We start from the raw sequence: 22492 nt of genomic DNA on the forward strand, positions 1-22492 counted from the left end.
CCGCTGATGAGTTCTGCTGAATGCTTGGAGTTGTGATTGAACTATAGTGGCTCCTGGAACATTTGATTTCCATGAAGTCTTGCTAGCTCAGTACTTTTACACACATATATCCCTCCACCCAAATCATAGGTGTTTGATTTTTGTAAAATATTTTAATGAATTTATTTCTTAATATGCTTCAAGTACCATTTTACTTATTTTTATAATTACTTCTAATTAGTATTTATTAAAAGACCTGATATAGGTAGATGTTAATTGAGACAGGGATATAAAATTATGAACGGGTAGAAGGTAGGACATCTAACTGGTAGTAAGTAAGAAACTGGCACAGATCTCTGTCAACTGTGTTCAAAATTTTGAAGGCCAAATTTCTCTGAGGCTTGTGGAGAGTGCTAAGAATAATAAAAAGGCATTTTGGAATGTTTTATTTGGAGAAAAAATAAGGTAGCAGGTTGTTTCTGATCCTGTAATGATAATAGATGACTATAGAAAGTCAAACCCCTCACCACCCATTGGATTCTGACTTTTATTAGGAAAGTAATTGAAACGATAGATTCAAGTTACTGAGAGAGAATAGTAGGATGAAAAGGAACTAATTGTTCTCAGAGGCCAGGATATTTTCATTCTAGGGTTTAAAAACAACTAATTAATGGGGCACCTGGGTGGCTCAGTTGGGTGGCTCAGTTGGGTAAGTGTCTGACTTTGGCTCGGGTCATGATCTCGCAGTCTGTGAGTTCGAGCCCCACATAGGGCTCTCTGCTAACAGCTTAGAGCCTAGAGCCTGTTTCAGATTCTGTGGCTCCCTCTCTTTCTGCCCCTCCGCCACTCACACTCGGTCTCTGTTGAAAGTAAATAAACACTAAAGAAATTTTAAAAATCCAAATATCTTATTTTCATGATCTCTGAGCTATCATGGAGACTAGGAATGGTATGTAAAGGCTGACAGGTTTTTAAAAACATTTTTAAAGGTATAATTGGCATATAATAAATGGTTCCTATTTAAAGTGTACAATTTGGTAAGTGCTAATATACGTATATATACATCACTGCAGTCAAGGTAATGACCATAACCAGCATCCTGCACAGTTTCCTCGTACCCCATGCAAGAGGACACTGAGAAGCAGCAGTGGGTGAGGAAGAGGACAAGAATATTAAGTTGTCCTGGAAACTGAGTAAGGGAGAGAATTATGGATAGGCAGATGATTACGGATAGGCCAAGTAACAGGAGACATGTGAATTAACCATTGGATTTAGTAAGGTAGAAATTACTGGTGATTTTGACCAGGGTAGTTTTGGTGGAATGGTGAGAGCTGAAGCCTGATTGGAGTGTACTTTTCTAAATTTTTTTTGGTCTTTATTTATTTTTTGAGAGAGAGAGACAGACAGAATCCAGGCAGAGTAGAGGCAGAGAGGGAGACACAGAATCTGAAGCAGCTCCAGGCTCTGAGCTGTTGGCGCAAAGCTCCACCCGGGGCTCCAACTCATGAACTGCGAGATCATGACCTGAGCTGAAGTCCCAGGGAGCTCAACCCACTAAGCCACCTAGGCGCCCCTGATTGAGTGTATTTTAAGACAGAAAGGGAGGAAGGAAATTGGAGATAGTAAGTTAGCAGTGTTTTCAAGGAGATTTTCTGCAAGGGGAAGCAAAGAAATGGGGTAGTAATGTGGTGGAGTTGAGAATGTTTTGCCCCTGCCTTTTTTTTTTTTTTTTTTTTTTAAAGGAGGAAGGAAACCAATGTTTGTATTCTGATGGTAGTGATTCATTGAGAGCAAAATGTTAAGTGTGAATTTCTGGAGTAGTGCTCTTGAAGGGCCAACTGGGATGAGATTCAGTTCATGAATGTAGGGATTGGCATTATATAAAAACTTGAGTAATTAATTAGTAGCTGCAAGCCGGAGACACAGTTTGAGTTGTAGACATTGGGAGGTAGTTCATTGCATGATGCGAGTTCATGGAAGTTCTCTTCTGAATGCTTCATGTAATTTTTATTTTTCCTATTGGTGAAGTATTTTCTTTTGTGAATGAGAATGGGGAGTAGACATCAAGGGTGAGGATCAAGAAGGTATGAAATAGGGTAGAAGTATGAATTGAGTTAAGGGTGCAGTTGAGGTCTGTGGCTATGGATTTAAGGCATCATGATCAGCCATGTTTAGATACATGGGTGTAGACACAGAGTAAGTGGAGAACTAGGTTTTTACCAGGGTTATGGCTTTGTTAACCAAGTGTCATGAAATGAGAGATGAGTCATGAACTTGAGTATATTTGCAGGAGAGGATTATAGTAAGTGACCGTGGATTGAGCTATGAAAGAAGGGGAGAAAAGACATTAAAGGGTGAAGGACAGTAGTCTCTGCAAGAAATGATGGTGACATTGAATGGGGCAGAGTCTGGATAATGTTTCAAAGGTAGAACCAACACAAGTGTCCGTGGTTGGTTATTATGTGTGTGAGGGTTATAATCAGGAACAACCTTAGAGTTTTTGGTCCTGAGCAATTTCAAGATCTGCATTGTTCTTAGCTGAAGTTTTTGGTACTTTATAGCATTCAATGGTTTGGCTATATTTTGTTGATTTGACTGTTGTGTATAAAAAGGAAATTTTCAAGTGTAATTAGCTAGGCACATATAAATGTAAATCAGCTTAATCCATGACCCCTCACTCAATTTCTGTATTGATTCTCGTATTCAGTAAGCTCTTGAGTGCTTGGTATGTTCCAGGTGGTGTTTTAGGTAGATGGGAATGTGAACAAGACACATAATTAAATCAACTATTTATATTGGTTTTAGTTCAAATTGAGAGATGAAATTTGGAAAATTTATGAAATAAAAGGAATTACTATCTCTTAAATGAAAATTTATATTATCTTTGTATTGAATTGCTAAGCATCTGGCTAGCTTGACTGTATTTATTTAGGCCACTTTTATATCTTTAATACTCTTCTTTTGGGAACTTACATTATCATGCAGTTTATTTTTAGGTTAGTTATTTAAAATAAGATATTAATGTTCTAAAAAACATAAAAGAAAGTTTGAGGGTTAATGAATTGAAACTTAATTTACAGTTTGTGGACTACATGAGAAAATCTTTTTCTTTACTGGCACCAGTTATCTTATTTGCGGCAGAAATGGTATTCTTCAAGTTGATCACCTGAGCAGTTTCCAAAATTTAAAGCCACCCTAAGTGGAAGACATTGTATTATTTTTAAAAATATTTATTTATTTTTAAGAGAGAGAGACAGACAGAGTGCAAGCTAGAGAGGGGCAGAGAGAGAGGGAGACACAGAATCTGAAGCAAGTTCCAGGCTCTGAGCTGTCAGCACAGAGCCCGACTCAGGGCTCGAACCCGCAGGCCATGAGATCATGACCTGAGCCAAAGTCTGACGCTTAACCAACTGAGCCACCCAGGTGCCTCAGAAATTATACTATTTTTAAGAATGTGCATGGGGCGCCTGGGTGGCTTAGTCGGTTAAGCATCCGACTTTCGCTCGGGTCATGATCTCGCGGTTTGTGGGTTCGAGCCCCGCGTCGGGCTCTGTGCTGACTGCCAGCTCAGAGCCTGGAGCCTGTTTCAGAGTCTGTGTCTCCCTCTCTCTCTGACCCTCCCCTGCTCACACTGTCTCTCTCTCTCTCTCTCTCCTAGAAATAAATAAAACATTAAAAAAAAAAAAAAAAAAAAAAAAAAAAAAAAAAAAAAAAAAAAAAAAAAAAAAAAAAAAAAATAAAAAAAAAAAAAAAAAAGAAAATGGCCAGTGAAATTCTTAGGGTATACGTAAACAGTGAGTGAAATGAAAGGTATGGAGTATGGGCATCTGACATTGAAGGAACAAAGGAAACGGATATTGACAAACACAAATAAAAACATTTTTTTCTGATAAAATTGACATCCCTTGATGTTGGCCTTTTTAATTGAATTATTCATGAGTTAGTTACAGGTGTAGATTAGATGATACAGATGTAGATCTATCTCTCCAGGGCTTTTTACATCCCAGTTTTGCTTTCTTTGCTAGTTCATACTTAAAATGTTGTTATGTACTGAACTGTCTTGGGGTTTCTTTGCACTGACTTGCCTAATCTCCATAGTTCGTCCATATGGAACCAATGGTTCTCATGAATATTACCCCCAGCTCTAAATGGATAATGGCTATGTGGTACAGGAAAACAGTGAATCTGAACCAGGTGAATATAAATTTAAAATGCAGACTGTGTTTTGGTGACCTGTGTCAGTCTCCATTTGCTTACTGTAAAAATATAGATCATAATAATTATTTTCATTATTAATGTAAAAATTAGAGTTAATATGTTAAAAGAAATTACAACAGAATAATCTGGTATGTGGTATGTGCTCGATATTTAGTAGCAAATAAAAATTCAGAAAACCTCAGGAAAAAGGCTTAAAAAATTCTGTGAAGAGATATATATACATATATATATATGTATATATGTATGTTTTTTAATTTAGAGACAACCTTTCTAATATTTTCTGCTTTGATGTTTTAATTACCAATGAGGAATTCAACAAGTTGTGTAACTATACATTATTACTTAGGAGCCATGTATGTTGGAATCTGAATTTGCAAACTTTAATGTGTGAACAGTTTTATGAAACTTCCCCATTGCAAATAAAACAAAACCAATGGTTGTTTCTCTGTAGAGAAGGTGTTGGCTGGTTGTTTCTTTCTGTATATTCTCTCTCTCTCTATGTGTGTGTGTGTATGTGTGTGTATATATATATATATGTATGTATATATATATGTGTGTATATATATGTATGCGTGTATATATATATGTATGCGTATATATATATATATATGTGTATATATATATAAAGAGTGGGCAGTTCCCAACTTAGAAATGTTGGATTTACAAATATTCAGAACATCAGTCCTCCGGCCGTGGCCTCATTTCTCTTCCATGACTGCCGTCAGAAGTGCGCATATGCCTGCTCTCACTCTTTCATTGAATGGAGTATAAAACCTTCCATTACTGTGTACATGGATGGGGGATTACCCATTTTTGTTGCTGAAACCAAATTGGTGGGGCATTGGGTTCTGCTTCCCATTTGGAAATGTGCGTTTGTTTTCACTTAGAAACAGTAAGAGCTTTCAAAATAATTGTTTGAACAAACGATAATCCTATAAGTACATAGCAAAAACTTATACTTAAATGATTGTTTTTCTTTTTTAATATCGTAATCTTTGGAGATTATATACTTGTAGTAAGTACTGCTTTTAATGAGCCTACTTTTAGAATTCCTGTTTTGGAATTTGCTTTCAGAATACTCTTTTTGGGTATTTTTAAAAATTGGAAGTTTTTTTTTTGACGGATTGTGGGAGATGAGGAAAAATAAAATTCTTTTGGGGCGCCTGGGTGGCTTAGTCGGTTAAGCGTCCGACTTTCGCTTGGGTCATGATCTCGCGGTTCGTGGGTTCGAGCCCCGCGTCGGGCTCTGTGCTGACTGCCAGCTCAGAGCCTGGAGCCTGTTTCAGTCTGTGACTTCCTCTCTCTCTCTGACCCTCCCCTGCTCATGCTGTCTCTATCTCTCTCCTAGAAATAAATAAAACATTAAAAAAAATTTAAAAAAAAAAAAAAAAAAAAAAAAAAAAAAAAAAAAAAAAAAAAAAAAAAAAAAAAAGAAAGAAAAATAAAATTCTTTTGAATTTTAACAAAATAGCCAACTCTTTGATCTTGGGCATATTGTTTTGTATACAAGAATTTGGTTTATTTGTCATGCAAAGAAGAAGGGAGATTCATCCCAATATAGCAGGGTTGTTGAGAGAAGTTGAATTAAGATAACCAGGTAAAGCACCTGGCATGTAAATTACCCCAAAAGTGCTCTATTCCCTCTTTATTTTCTCTCCTTGTGGTTTTGGGTGTATTTGGTTTTAGAATCAACCAAAAGATATTTAGAAAAATGATGCTTTTGGTACCTGTTAATAGTTATATCATAGAAAGACTAGAGTAGGTTGCAGGAGACTTGGTGTTGAGTTTCTCCTGTGCCATTTATTGGCTAATTCCCTCATCTTTCTGGATAATAGTAATAGGTATCTACTGAGTTCCAAATATGTGCCACCCTCTGTTAGGTGCTTTATCTGCAGATGTCTCACTTAATTCTAACATCAGCTTTGCAAAGTTGCTATCTCTTATTCCCATTCTATAGAAGAGGAAGTTAAGGCAGAGAAGTTAAATAACTTTCCCAAGGTGATACAGTGAGTGGCAGGATGAGAATGAATTAAAAGTTCTTTCCCTCAACCTTCCTTTCTGTAAAATTGGGATGCTAATTTTATTTTTCGATATTGTTAAGGTGCTTGCACTGTGGGAGAGGTGAGACCGTGTCACGCTCTCAGGTCAGTGTCAGGCAGTAACAACAGTGCTCTTATTTCCCGAGCGTTGATCCAAGTAGGATAGCATTAATGATCTGTGTTGTCTATAGCTTGTGTTTGGCTGCAGCTTTTTTTGTCTTTATTGTGGTAAAAATGCACAAATGTAAAATTTGTCTTTTAAACCATTTTAAGTACATGATTCAGTGTCATTAAGTACATTCACAGTGTTCTGGTTGTCACTTTGAGTTATATTCTTCCCTCCATCCAGAACAACACAAAATAAATATAAACAAGCAAAGTTGTTGTGCTGTTCTGTGCAGGTAATGTTGCTAATTGAAATGTTAGTGTTTATAGTATCCTGGGAAGCCAGGAATAAATAAACAGTGCACCTGTTTACTTTTTTATTTTTTGCATTTGCACCTAGTCATTATTTTTCCACATATGACAGATGCAACAATGTTATAAACACATATTACTGCTTTCTAGGAACTTATAAAACACAATGGAAATAGGCAGCTGTCAGTGAATAGAGAGATAAATACAGCTGCACAAATACTCTTTCTCATTTATTTAAGTGCGTTGAAGGAATGTATTGGTTATCATGAATATAAATGTAGATAGTGTTTTGGGTGTTGGGTGTGGTGGTAAATGAGTTTTGTATAAAGATAGTTTCAAGGCAGAGGCATTATCTTCTGTCTCCCATCTTTAGAGAGGCTGTTTTGAGATTAGCAGGAACTGTTTGAGGTGGCAAGCACAAGATGCTTTTTGTGGGAGGGGGAATAAGTGGAAGTCAAATAATCAGAAGATGGTAAATTGAAAAATGTTCCTGGAAAGCAGGAAGGGATCTCAGTAACTGAGTTTTTATCAGATGGTCTATTTAAAACATTGGAAGGTTTAGTTGAACTAGACAGTTTTTTTAAGGGAAATTTTTGGCTAACAATCAGGCAACTTCTTTCTTTTTAGAAGAGCAGAGACTGATTAATAGTTACTTTTTATACAAAGTCAGTGATTAAAGAGATTCAGAACTCCAAGAGGCAGTCCTCAGTCAGGAGGAGTGTAAAGTAAAGGCCCTTTATTTTCTGTTCAGTGTAACACTTTTCAGCCCTCTTTTGGAAAGGTTTATTTCCTTTAACTGATGAACTATCTGTGTAAATATTAGAGATTCTGGAGTCTTCCACCAGCATTTTTATAGCATCCTGGTGTAGCACTGTGTATACCAGTTGCAACTCTTTCTCATTTGTTGTTCTGCCATGTAATATGCTCTTAATAAATGTGAGTGTATTTTAAATATCTAGTATATGCCGGAAAATATAATAACAGATAATGGGTTGAAACTCACTTCTACCTAAAAAAGTACACGGTGGCCTTTATTGTTGATTTATTAGATTTTTTGAGAAACATCTATTAATCCTACTATATTCTAGGTGTTGGTTATATGCTAGACATTGGGCACAGAAGGGGCCTAAGACAGACCCTGCCCTAAAGAGGGTATCAGAGGAGAGAAGACGTTACTTACTTTTGAGTTTGAATCATACCATTGGTTTATTGAAAAATGACACCAAAGAATTATCTTTGAAGACTTTAGAGAACATTTTTTCTCAGTATTTGGATTGGAATATTTGATTTGATAAATGCTTAAACTATTAATGGAGATACTAAATACAATCAAAATTTATTTAAAGAATTTCTCTCTGTGGTGGTAATTAAGAAAAGCCTAATCATGAGACCTGTAAATAGTTGCCTGTATGGGAGGCCAGCTTCTTGGAGGTATATGATATTGCACATTGTTAATGAGCTATAGTCATTAGTTTGTGATTAAGAGCCAGCTGGCTCCCCTTCTTAGTTCTTTTCTGTGTGAAATTTGCTGACCTTCAGGGTATTATGGGTGGGAAACTAACTCTAAAGACTGGATTTACTTTTTCAGTTTTAGGTATTTCCTTTTTAAAAATCATTTATTTATTTATTTTGAAAGAAGGGGGAGAGAGAGAGAGGACGCATGCACAGTCAGGGAAGGGGCAGAGAGAGAGGGAGAGAGAAGCAAGCTCTGACCTGACGTGGAGCTTGAACTCAAGGAACCCAACGGTGAGATCACGACCTGAGCCAAAATCAAGAGTTGGATGCTCAACCAACTGAGCCACCCAGGCACCCCAGCTTCAGTTATTTCTTAAACTCTTGTTTTCTTAGGTTTCTGAACTGTATTCCCTACATACATCAATTGAATGGAATAATATAGAATGTGGCATAAATATTTATTCCTCTTAAATATTGAAGGCTGAATGGAATCCCATGTAACACATTTTATAACTTTGCTGTTTGGGCTGGCTCAGCCTTTTTTTTTAAACCTAGACTTTAGGCCTGAAATGTCAGTTACCTGTGTCTTCTTTCTTGAGTATATTCAGTTGTCACTTCGGTATTACCTTTCCTTTCTGTCTACACTGCCATAATTGTGGCTTATATTTTGTTACTTCCTGCCTGGACTATTAGAACGGACACTAGTTGATAACAGCATGTAAACTAAAGTGAGAGTTTCTTCTCTAGATTAAAATAAAACTAACTATATGGGAAAGCATATTTTGAACTTGAAAGGACTACACAAAATATAAATTGTAATTTGTTACATTTGTTGTTGTGTCACTGTCCTACTTAAAAATCATCAGAGGTTTCTTTCAGATGCCTTTTTCAGAGATTCATTGTCCTTCACTGGCTGACAGCTCCGGGTTACCCTTCCGGATTCACAACCTGCTGCTTCTCCATCCTTCAGTTGCCAGTGTTTTCTTCCTCTCTGGGGAGACCAAGGGCATGGCCGAGGACTATGCTGTTCTGTGCTGTGTGGGACTGGCGCACGCATTCTAGTCGTTTAACATCCTTAGCCTCCACACCCCTCCACTGGATGACCGTAGCAGCAGTGTGGAGAGAGGGGAACCCGAGGGGGAAGGGCAGGGCACCGAGTGGCACTCTCAGTTGAGAACCAGTCTGTTAGCCAAACTACTCTTTGTGGATCCCAGAGCCTGTCTTATTTTCCATTTGAGGTTTTTTTTTCTTTTTTCTTTTTTCTTTTTTCTAACCCCACTTATTAAAATCCAGTTTCCCTGGGGCGCTTGGGTGCTCAATTGGTTAAACATGTGACATCAGTTCATGTCATGATCTCACAGCTCATGAGTTTGAGCCCCACGTTGGGCTCTGTGCTGACAGCTCAGAGCCTGGAGCCTGCTTTCAATTCTGTGTCTCCCTCTCTCTGCCCCTCCCCTACTTGTGTTCTGTTTCTCTCTCAAAAATAAGTAAACATTAAAAAAATAAATAAAATCCAATTTTTCTTTCCTAATGCCACTAAAAATGTGCTTGCATGTAACAGTTATACATTATTAATTAGATGTAGTAATGTATAGTAATAATGTATATTAATAATAATATATAGTAGTCAGTAAAACTGGCTTAGTTTCTCCCCCAATGGAGTTTTATCTTAACTGCTAAGAGTATAAAAGCCTTAAGGAAGGCTATCTTAAATATTTTAAAGTTCCCCTCAATTATTTTTTTTATATAATTTGTTCTATATTTTGTTGAATAAATACTTAAACAGTAATATTTGACAATGAATAATTAAACTTTATACTTTAAGTTCTAGGGAGCCATTGAATGATTTTAATTGGAGAAGTAATGTTAATAAATTTCTACTAACTTAGGTAGATTTAACATTAATGTCATAAAGAAGTAAGGGGTTTTGTTGTTATTTTCTACATCATAGTATTCTTTTCAGCCATGTAATTCCTTGAAAAGTCTTTCTCTTCCAAACATTTATATTGAAAAACCAATTAGGTTAGTGATTCAGTACACAAATATTTTTTGAGCACTTGCTGTGAGCAGGCACTGTTCTAGGCACTCAGGAAAGAGCAGTGATCACAGTAAAAGCCCGAAATCTCATGATTGCATTCAAGTGGGGGCATTGGGCAGTAAGCAGATATACAAATTGATCCTGTAGCGCCTGGTGATAAAATGCTATGAAGAGACAATACAGCAAGCAGAGGGAGCCTAAAAGCAAAGGCTTTTAGATAGGGAAATAAGGTGGCCTTCAGGAGAAACAGTTCAGTTGGAATGAAGGGAGTTACCTGATCCTGAGTGGATTTGGGAGAAAGCCCTTCAGGCCAAGAAACTAAGGAGCTTTTCAGTGAGTAGTTTATTAATATTTTTTCTTTTATTTTCACTTGAATAATCCCCTCATAATCTGACCCTCACTGATATTGTCAGTCTTTTATCTTAGTTTTCCAATTAAATGAGAATAATAGGGGTGCCTGGGTGACTCAGTCAGTTAAGCGGTTAAGCATCTCATTCTGCTGAGGTCAGGATCTCATGGTTTGTGGGATCAAGCCTTGCATGGGGCTCTGTGCTGACCCCTTGGAGCCTGCTTGAGATTCTGTCTCTCTCTGCCCCTCCCCTGCTTGTTCTCTCTCTCTTTCTCAAAATAAGTAAACTAAAAAAAAAAAAGAGAGAGAGAGAACAGTAGTGCCTACTTTCTAGGCAAACTGAAATGTGTAACAGGCAATTTATATATAGTATATAATAGGCATTCTGCAATTAGTAGTTATTGTCACATTGTTTTGTTAGTATAATAACACATTATATTCTTGCCTATACACGTCTTCCTAGAGAACATTTGCTCATCTTTCAAGAATAAATGTAAATATCACTTCTCCTTGAGTTTTTTCTTGCTATTCACATAGACAGACTACTCTTTCGTTTTGCCACCATTATATGTTTATTACATGTCTGTCACTGTATTTGCCATATATAACTTTATTTACCTGCTTTACTTTTTGTATACATAGCTTCTGTACCTAGTGTCTGGCATCTGTATATTTTCTAGATAAATAACTTGTGTTCAGAAATTCATTTATTTGCCTTCTAATGCTTATGTATATTTAAATCATTCAACAAATATATCAGTCACTGTGGTAATACAGTTACTATGAGGTTTGTTCAAGGGGAATGTGAGTCAAAGTGAAGATGTTATGAAAAGGAATGGTAATGTAGGAAGTATAGGTATATATTCTAGATTATTAACATCATTCACGGAGTGTCGCTTCTATGGGACACATTTATGTTTCTTGGTGTTATCAGCTCCTTGGGTCCTGGTAATATCAGTGGTAGCAATACTTTATTCTCTGATGTTGGTGACACTGTGGTCCATTTATGTTCATTATACTGACGCTGGAACATGGATTGGAATCTTGAAGACTTGTTCGAATCCTAGCTCTGCTATTTCTTAGGGAGGTAATCTTGAGCAAGTTACTCATGCATCCCATTTCCTCACCTGAAAAATGCAGATAATATTTTATGTCCCCCACAGGGTTGTAAAGATTATGTATATAAAATAGTATTGGTTTTTGGAATGTAGTAGATATTTCTTATTAGGTGAAATAATTTTAATTATTAGACTTTGTTTCTGCAGAATCATACCGAGCATTTGTTTGGCTTTGAGTAGAGGAAAACAAGTTGGAATTTAACAGTGATGTTTGTTTGTTGCTCACTTTGGTTAAGTTTTATTTTGTTTCAGTTGATATCTTTCTCTTCAGCAGAAAGTGCTATTCTTGATCCAGAGAAAAGAAAGGAATGCTCAGTGTATAATGCTAAAAAGATTTATCACACCATATTGCATTTAACACAAAGTGAGGGCATGGAGCAGAGGAAATCTGTCTTAGCTGTCCCGTGGGTGTCCAGCACCAAGCACGAGGCCTCACTCATTACAGGCACTCCATATCATGTCTCAGTAAACAAGTGAATTCAGCTTAGATATCTGAGAAACACGTTTCTGGCTATGGAATGCAGGAGTGTGCTGGTGCATTTTGCGTGGCTAAGGTGAGGTCCGTGAGGCAAAGGAGAGCCATTTTGGCATTTTAGCAATTGTCTTTGAAACCATTCTACCTAGTTTATTATATGCATAGATCTTTTGTAACAGTTTGTATATTTGGAAAAGAAATTTAACCCAAACTGGCCAGCCAGTTTGGGTTAAAATGATCACTTCTGCTGAGTTAACCTAGAAGGGAAACAGTTGAGAAAAAAATGAAAAAGACTTTAGAGCAGGTAATGGGGCTCAGAATTCACAACTGTTCTGAGTTAGATTTCTAGTCCTTAAGTCACTGGACCCAAAGGAAATAAAATTTTATGTGGGGAGATGGATTACTCTTGCCATATCTTCAACTCCTGTCTTTCCTTTCCTTCTCTTCTGCTTTTCTAACTTGGCAAAACACCAAATCCTAGAGCAGTCTTTGTCATTTACCTCCTCCATTCTTTGGAGGCCTGTGGTATTGCCAGCTGCTAGGATTTCAGTAGCACTTCCTGACAGCTGTGCTTCCCAGTCTTGCCTCCATTCTATTTTCCACTATCACCAGAATGATCTTTCTGTAATGAATCTGATTGTTAGGCTTCCCCCTGAGAATCCTTTATGGGCTTCTCATAGTTTTCAGGATAAAAATCCAAATTCTTTAGTGTGGAAAACAACTCTTGGTCTTAGAGATATGGCCCCTTCTTAATAGCCTCTTACCTAATCTCTTTTCTTTTTTCCATATATTCTCTGTACTCCAGACGCATTAACCAGTGGCATTTCTCTGAATGTTCAACGTTTTTTTCATGTCACTGAATATATGATGTTTCTTTTTCCAGGCATGATTTTCCCTCCATCCCGAGGTCATCAGGTGTAGGTCATCTAAACTCCCCAAGGTTACCTCTAGAAAACATATGCCTTTTTCTCTCCCAGTCTGGATTGGGGCTTTTCCTCCCTGGCTGTCATAGCACTCCACACCTAGTGTTTTCAGTGGTCCCAAACCTGGTATATTGTAGTGGACCACATGCCTCCTTGATCACTAGACTGTAAGATGTTTTGAGTACAGGATACTCTTATTATCTCTATGTTTCCTCATGCCTGTCACTGTTTGCACAGTGTAGAAGCCTAGAAGTTTGTGATTTAGTTAACGTATGAAGTAACAGAATTTAGTAGAAACACAGAATTGCCCAACTAAGCCCAACTAAGTATTATGAATGTGAGAAATGGAAGATGTTTTCCTGCCTTGGTCACAAGCTCAATTGTATAGGCAAAAGGATCCATGAAGCAGTTAGATACTTAATAAAGTACAACATTAATGAGGACTTAGGTTGAGTGATATGAGAATCAAATACTCAGATTTCAAATTCCTTAGCCTTTCTTATCTGCTTTTTATTTTTCTCCTTAATTCTTAACCATTGCTAGCGTGCTCTACCTTTTACTTCTTTATGTTGTTATACACATCTCCTCCACTATGCTGTAGTTTCATGATTTTTTTTTTTTTTTTTGAGAGAGAGAGAATGCGAGAAAGTGTGAGTGTGCACTGGGGAGGGGCACAGGGAGGGGGAGTGAGAGAATCTTTAGCAGGCTTCATGCCACCCAGGCCCCCCTCATGAGAAATTTTTATCTCTCTTTTCTCTATGGTATTTCCCATGCCTGACACATGGTAGATGCTTAATAGATACTTGTTGAATGGTTGGAATGGTGTTCAGAGAAGGAAGTAATCACTAGAAGATAGTATAGATACTTTATGAAAGACTTCCTGAAGAAGTTACATCCTGCAACAGACCTTGACAGATAGGATTTCATTAAATAAGTTAATTTAAGTAAAAAAAAAATCAATTTTCTTATTTATATGACATTTTGTCAGATTATATGTTTCTCCCAATTTTCTTTTAAAGCTTTACAGGTTTTTAGAGACCTCATTATTCACTTCTTTTATTAGAGTTTGACAGGGTTGACAACAAAGCCTATTTAGTCAGTGAGTGATGCCAGCCCTTCTATACTATTTGCAATAACTTCATATATTTATTAGCAAAATAAAATATATGTAAAAAGAAAACACGTGTGCTGGAGGCAATAACACATTCAGATCTTTATTCTCTATGTATAGTATCTGGGAGCTTTTGTTTCATATCCATTCAGAATAACTACAAATGAGTTTGAACTTGTAGGCATATCAGGGCTCTGGTAGTTTCATGAATTAGGGATCTTAACGGACCAGTGTTCCTGTAAGTTTTTAGATTTTAGCAGATCTTGATCAGAGATTTTAAATATGTATACACACATATGTCACACAATTTATGATTCCATTTTCCCCTTTTATAGTTTCCTTTTGTTTCTTTTTTTTCCAGGACTAAATTAAGATCAGCTTTTGAGTTAAAACTATTAAAACTGTTGACTCGCCAAAATAAGTTATAACTGGAACATGTAGGTAATATAGATTTGCATTATTTTACCAGAAAAGTTTATTAATTGATTTCCAGTAATGACTTCGTGCAATGTTTTTTCCTAAGCACAGAATGAGATTATTTCTTAGGCCATTATAGGTGCGGTAGATCTTAAGTAAGCATCTGGACTACTGTATTTTGGAGATGTGGTAACTAAGCCACAAAGACAAGTGATTTGTCCAAAATCAGACAGTTAATTTGTAACAGAGCCATAATGGTAAACTAGAGCTTTGGCTATTGTTGAGAAAACCAAACTGGCTACCCCTTCTATTATGCCAGTCACTTTATTTTAAAAAAATTAATGTTTATTTATTTGAAAAAAATGTTTAAACATTTTATTTATTTTTGAAAGACAGAGCATGTGTGGGGGAGGGCAGTGGGAGGGGAGACAGAATCTGAAGCAGGCTCTAGGCCATCAGCACAGAGCCCCATGTGGGGCTGGAACCCATGAACCATTGAGATCATGACCTGAGGTGAAGTCAGAAGCTTAACTGACAGCAACCTGTGCTCCCAGCTAGTAACCACTTTAAACTTTAAGGCCATTTCTATTTCTATAAATACATGTGGATCTGATGAGAGTATTTTAGTGATCTGGTAAAATAGCTTTTGTCAATCCACTGGTCAACCAGATTGAGTGTAAATGAAGTTTTGGAAGTACTTTTTCATTTCGGTGTATAGGCTGTTTACTATTTGAGTCAACATAACTTTTATTGATCTGATTTTAAGCTATGAAAGACCCCATATTGTCTCTAAATTGTTAATTTTAGACAATCTGAATGTGGAAGTTTACACATTTTCCATAGGAAGTGGTTTAACCAATCAATGTATATTAAAGAAAATATGAGGAATAAGATTTTTAGAGGTGCCTGGGTGGCTCAGTCGGTTGAGCGTCCGATGTCAGCTCAGATCATGATCTCTCGGTTTGTGGGTTCGAGCCCCGTGTCGGGCTCTGTGCTGACAGCTAGCTTAGAGCCTGGAGCCTGCTTCAGATTCTGTATCTCCCTCTCTCTCTGACCCCCCCCGTTCACACTGTCTCTCTCTCTCTCAGAAATAAATAAAAAACATTAAAAAATTAAAAAAAAAAGATTTTTGAAAATTGTGGGTTTTTTTCCTTGTTAAATTTAAGAAGTTATATATTTTGAAAGGTATTCAAATGGGTGAAGTCTTTGATTCTTAAATAGAGAAGTGAAAAAAAAAGGTTCGAATTATCATGTGCCTATTCTGAATATCCTTTTCTTGTATTCTCTGATATTTTCCTTGGGTTCACATTTTAATTGAACTGGATTATTTGAAAATAGCACCTTGTATTCTGTGATTTTTAGGTTCTCTTTTAGTTTAGTTTTTTTTTTTTAAAGAAGGAGCTCTGTTTTTGGGGGGGAAGTAATTAGTAAATATAGTAGGTTGGATAAGGAAAAAACGGTTAAAGATGTGGAAGAATATAGACAACTTGAAGTCAGGACTAGAGTTATTCCTGGTTGTCGTTGGCTCATATCCATTAAATTGAGGTACTTATTTTTAGTCAGTTGTATTCCTGTATTATACTTTTGATGACTCTGCTAGACTTTTTAAAACCTATTGGTTTGACTTAGTCTGATATTTAATTTGTTGTTTTTCTTGTAAATTATATTCTCTTGCCTATCGTCTGTGTTTTGGCATGGCAAGTCAGTCATTGCTCATTGTTCTGTTTCAGATCCCTGCCTGTCACTGAGTCCGCCATGCTTTACAGAAGAAGATAGATTCAGCCTGGAAGCTCTTCAGACAATCCATAAACAAATGGATGATGACAAAGATGGTGGAATTGAAGTAGATGAGAGTGATGAAGTAGGTGGAAAACTTTCCTTAGTGTTCTCTTCAATTTTCCCATCATTCCTCAGCTCTGTCTTTAACGTCTTTAGTTTTTCTCTTTGCATTTTAATTTACATGGTTTTCCTTATTTTTTTCTCACCACGCATATACAAGTCTTCCTGATTTAATAAGAATCTTCATGTTCTTGCATTTCTTAAACATAAATCCTGTTTTGACTTTACAAACCACCACAAAACTTAGTGGCTTAAGGTCACAACAGTTTGTCCTGATTCTCTGGGTTGATTGCGCTCAGCTGGGTATTTTGCTGTTCACTTTGTATGGGTTGAGGTCACTGTGATGGTTGCATTCAGTTGGGGGCTCTGCTGTTGCTGGAATGATGACCTCATAGCCTTCACAGTCTCTCTCCATGTGGTCGCTCATCATTCAGAATCTAACTCAGGCTTCCTTACAGCATGGCAGCTGGCTTCTGGGTGGCAGTGATCCGAGACAGCCAAGTTGCCGTATGACAGTGCTTACCATGACTCTGCTTGCCAGTGCCTGGTAATATCAAATTAGCTTAAAGCAAGTTATTTGGCTAAGCCCACAGTCTGTGTAGGAGAGATTATACAAGGGCATGAATGCCAGGAGATGTGGTTTATTGGGGGTCACCAGTATAATGATCTACCGTACCCACTGTACAAGTAAATCATGTTGTATTTCTTAAGCATCTTCCCCCTGACGTACCTCCAGGGTCCCTCTTAGTTTCTACATAGGAATTGTTTCTTTATTTGGCTATAGTCTTATTCTAGCCAGATCTCCTGGTCATTTTTCAGGCCTCTTTCTTTGTTAACATTTGTCGTGGTTGAGATGCTTCTCTTTGAGTTCATATGATACTGAATTACATTATCATCTAATGTTATGTAACAATGACATTCTCTAATCACATTGTTATCTAATAGTAACATTCTCTAAAGATTCATTCTTGATCTGCTGTATAAAACATTTATCTTGCAAATGCGCATCCTTTTTTAGGCTGTACTTGATTCCTCCATCTCCAAGCCAATCCAGATTCCTGACCTATAATGTATTGCTTTCTGCCTGACATCTTTTGAGGGTTCTTACTTTTGCTTTCAAGTTAGTTTGTCTAAAACCAAATCCCAGTTCTCCTCTTTGAAATCCCTCACTGTGCAGTGGCACTACTGGACCTACCTAATTCTTCTCAGGTGTTGGCAGACTTTTTTTGTAAAAGCCCAAGTTATGGGGTGAAATGTGCACCCCCCAAAAAAAAACAAAAGACATATTTTGAAGTCCTAACTTCTGGTTCTTCAGAGTGTGACCTTATTTGTAAGTAGAGTCATTTTTCAGATGTAATTGGTTATGCTAAGGATATATTGGAGTTGTGTGGGGCCTTAATCCAATGACTGGTATCCATGTAAGAGAGGAGAGCACCATGTGTGACACTGACACTGGGGAGAAGATGACCGTGTGACAATGGAGGCAGAAATTGGAGTTACAGAGCTGCAAGTCAGGGATTGACAAGAATTGCTGGTGACATCAGAAGCTAAGAGAAGGGCATGGAAAAGAGTTTTCTTTCTACAGACCTCAGTTTCCTCAGTGGTCTGGTCTGTGCTACTGAAAGTTCCAGCCCTCTAATCACCTGGTCCATGTGTTGACCAGCCCCAGACTGAGGTGATCTAGAGGCCCATTCCAAGTCATGGACTTGGACTCAGGTGTGATCAGAAGGGGCAAAATACTCTCCTATCACTCAGGAAATTTCTGTGCCAGGAGCCAAGGACAAAGCCAGATATATTTCTTATTACATCACAATTAGAGAACCATTTAAATCTGAAAAGAATAGTAAAAACTCACATTTTTTTAAATCATTAAAAGTATCATCAAACATGATCTGTTAAAGTTGTGTATAATATATAGACAGAGAGGTATTAAATAAGCTTATGCAGGTATTTGACAGCCTATTTAAATGTATCTGATTGCATAATAGTTCCTCAAATTACAAGTTATTTTAATCTTTTTAACCTCATCATCAGGTATTAAATGCTCAAATGTGTGAAGTATTTTTATTGCTGTGCCAAACAAAGTAAGCACGCATGACATATATAATTTATACTTCAGAGGAATTCATCTTTTTAAAAAATTTTTATTTAAAATTTTTTTTAATGTTTTATTTATTTCTGAGAGAGAGAGAGAGACAGCATGAGCAGGGGAGGGTCAGAAAGAGAGGGAGATACAGAATCTGAGGCAGGCTCCAGACTCTGAGCTGGCTGTCAGCACAGAGCCCAACACGGGGCTCGAACCCACGAACTGTGAGATCATGACCTGAGCTTAAGTCGGAAGCATAACCGACTGAGCCACTCAGGCGCCCCCAGGGGAATTCATCTTGAGTCTTTTCAGATTCAGTGGAATTCGAAACATTTTGTAATAAAAGTTAGAGCTAAAAACCTTGTTAAAATATAAAGCTTATGTTAAAAGAACTTAAGAATTCTGTGAGTACCGTAAGCGCGCTTTGATGTTTAGAAACAGAAGATGCTATCCTTTGCTCTGCATTTCTTCTAATATTAATATTTGAAAGCAAATAAACTATGCCACTATATTTTATTAGTACCTTACAGAATCTAGAAATCCATTGTCCAGTGCAGTAGCTACTAGCTACATTTGTCAATCGAACACTTAAAATTGACCTGTGTTAAAAGGGAAAAATGCACTTCAGATTTTGAATATGAGAAAAATAATGTAAAATATTTAAACTTTAAAAACTGATTACCTGTTGGAAATGATAGTATCATGGACATACTGGAGTACATAAAATATAATATAAAACTAATTTCATGTGTTTCATTTTACTTTTTCATGTGGCTTCTGGAAAAGTTAACACCACATATATAGATCAGATTGGTTTGTATCAGACAGCGCTGATCTAGAGACTGGCTTTAAGGAATAAGTTGTTAATTCTGTGGCCCTTGGACTGTTTGGTGCCTTCTGTTCAGAATGCAGCTACATCTTGATTTGTATTTCTTGTGTCTCTTTTTTAAAGAAGTAAATGATAATACCATTGTGAGTTTTGAGCAGTCATCATTCAAAAACTTAATGAGTTTAATAGAAAATCATTTTTTTTTTAAGTTTATTTATTTTTGAGAGAGAGACAGAAAGAGTGCATTGGGGGGTGGGGGTGGGGCAAGAGAGAGAGAGTATCCCAACCAGGCTCCACACTGTCACCACGGAGCCCAATGTGCGGCTTGAACTTACAAGCCATGAGATCCTGACCTAAGCTGAAACCAAGAGTTGGACGCTTAACTGACTGAGCCACTCACGGCGCCTAATAGGAAATCTTAATTTAAAAAATTAAAATACATAATTTCTTCTTATTTTTTTGTTTAAAATATTTTTTTTAATTTAGAAAAATATTTAGCATTTGAAAATGGTACTTGAAAACTTAATTTTTTTCTCTGTAGTGCGCCTGCTTTGTCTTTTGTTCTTGGTTATATGAGAAAGCATTTACTTTTCTCATTTATTCATGCATTTCATACTGAGATAATATTTGAGGGTCTGGTTATGCCAGATATTCAGATAGAGCTTGGAGTACATTGGGACAAAACAGACTGAATCCCACGCGAATCTTCAAGCCCTTCAGTGAGAATTCTGTTGGGGCAAAAAGGCAGACTAAACAAAACACCAAAAAAGTAGGGAAAATAGGCTGAGGACAGGCAGATGACCGAAGCTGTAATTTTAAACAGGCGCTCACGGCAGGCCTCATCAAGAAGGTAACATTTATTGAAAGTGCATGCTATATGCAGTACTTGGACCAGTGAGAGAATAGGTATCTGGCAATTTTCCAGAACTATTTTCAAACAAATTAGAGAACGTGAGTGTTTTAGATTAGGAACAGGATGTAAAGCTTTTACTCTGGCTTAAGATCAAAAAGATTAGATGTCAATGTATGCTCAATCTGTGACTTGTTTAGATTGAGTTTTTGATTACAGTAACATTTCTCTGTTCTGCCAGTACTGAAGATATTTGGAAAATATAGGTACTTGATTAATAAATACTTTGAATAAGAGAAATGGATGGTTTCGTTGTCCTGAGCACAGCGTAGGAGGCAATGAGAATTCATGTTGTTATTGCCCACTTTGTGACTGAAAACTTTATTATGGTTTCTAGTGTGTATGAACTTTGTTGTCTGTTTTTACTTTTCCTCCTTTTAAAAAATTTTTAAAAATCTTCCCCCCCCCTTCTTTTTATCCATGCTTATCTTTTACTAAGGTCATTTAGAATAAGTAGTTTTAGAGTTTATGTTCTTATCAGTTGTTTGATATTTATAATCAACTTTAAAACCAACTTATATTAGGGACGCCTGGGTGGCTTAGTCGGTTAAGCGTCCGACTTTCGCTTAGGTCATGATCTCGCGGTTCGTGGGTTCGAGCCCCGCATCGGGCTCTGTGCTGACTGCCAGCTCAGAGCCTGGAGCCTGTTTCAGTCTGTGACTCCCTGTCTCTCTGACCCTCCCCTGCTCACGCTGTCTCTCTCTCTCTCCTAGAAATAAATAAAACATTAAAAAAAAAATTAAAAAAAAAAACAATTTATATCAAAAAAACTGATTATACCTGATATTTTGGTTTTTCTTACATTTACAATTTCTGCCTGAAAAGCAGAATTTGTGTGTACACTGCTTAGAAAACTTAGTTAACAGCATAGATGTGTGTCTGAAACAAGGTGAATCGGGGCACCTGTGTGGCTCAGTTGGTTCAGCGTCAGACTTCAGCTCAGGTCATGATCTCGCAGTTGGTGGGTTCAAGCCCCGCATCAGGCTATGTGCTGACTGCTCAGAGCCTAGAGCCTGCTTCAGTTCTGTGTCCCCCTCTCTATCTGCCCTTCCCCAACTTGTGCACTCTCTCTCTCAAAAATAAAAAACATTTTAAAAAAATGAACCAAGGAGAATCACTATGAAACAGGCAAAAGTAGGGTTAGAAAAACCTGGCAGAAAATATCTTTTGTTTTTTATTGTTATTATTTTTTAATGTATATTATATTTATTTTTGAGAAAAGAGAGGGAGACAGAGCATGAGCAGGGGAGGGGCAGAGAGAGAGAGAGAGAGAGAGAGAGAGAGAACCAGAATCTGAAGCAGACTCCAATCTCTGGGCTGTCAGCACAGACAGCTTGGCTCGATCTCATGGACTATGAGATCATTACCTGAGCTGAAGTCGGACCCTTAACCGACTGAGCCATCCAGGCGCCCCTAGAAAATACCTTTAAAATAGGATCAGCGAGTTTTGGAATTATGTGGAGTACTGCTGCCAAAGGAATAAATGCATGTAGTTTTTACTGAAATTTTAAAGTTAAAATTGTAACTTATGTATTATCTTTTGCTATGGAGCAAATTCCCCCTAAACTTGGTGGCTTACAGCAGCGTATGTTTACCATCTCAGTTTCTGTGGATCCCAATTCCAGGTGTGGCTTTTTGGCTGTGGGGCTTTCACCAGGCCACTGTTCGGATATCAGCTGATATTTCGGTGTCCAGGCCTGCTCATGGGGCTCTTGGTTCCACAGGTCTTTATTGGTTGTTGGCTGGAGATAATAGTTTCCTGCCACATGGCTCTCTCCATAGGGTGGCTCATAGCATGGCAGTGGGTTTCCCTCAGAGATAGTGGGAGGGCGCTCTCAGAGAGAAAGAGAGAGAGAGAGCAAGAGAAGGCAACAGCATGGAAGTTAAAGTCGTTTTGTAAGCTAAGCTTGGAATTAGAATCCCTTTTTACTTTTTTGCTATATTCTCTTTGGTAGAAGGGAGTCACTAGGTCCAGCTGATACTCAAGGGGAGGCTGTTAGACAGGGGATGAATATGAGGATGTTGGGCTCATGAGCGGCCATTTTGGAGGCTGCTTACCAGTTTGTTTCATACTCGACTAACTAGAGATATTTGATGGTAAATTCTCAAGCCAAGGAATTATAAAGTAGAAAAACAATAAAGTTATAGAACTTCCTTCTAAAGGCCTCATGTTGCAGAAGACCATAATAAGACTTATGTTGATCTTAGTTTATGTCTACAATTTTAAAGCATTGGTATGTCTGAATAAAATTATCTTTTTAAAAAAATTTTTTTTGTGGGGGAGAGAAA

At 37.3% G+C, this 22492-nt stretch overlaps 1 protein-coding gene across 2 annotated transcripts in view; it reads left to right on the plus strand.

Annotated features, from left to right (window-relative positions):
• The window catches only part of STIM2 (stromal interaction molecule 2), a 151593-nt gene that overhangs the window by 46673 nt on the left and 82428 nt on the right, over positions 1 to 22492 (plus strand). For both annotated transcript variants that reach the window (XM_039236643.1, XM_039236644.1), the window contains exon 2: positions 16270 to 16400. In XM_039236643.1, the coding sequence (XP_039092574.1) occupies positions 16270 to 16400 (131 nt within the window). The remainder of the gene's footprint in view (positions 1 to 16269; positions 16401 to 22492) is intronic.

Source organism: Hyaena hyaena, unplaced genomic scaffold, assembly GCF_003009895.1.
Source record: "Hyaena hyaena isolate Hyena2069 unplaced genomic scaffold, ASM300989v1 scaffold_114, whole genome shotgun sequence".
In the NCBI taxonomy this organism is placed as follows: domain Eukaryota; kingdom Metazoa; phylum Chordata; class Mammalia; order Carnivora; family Hyaenidae; genus Hyaena; species Hyaena hyaena.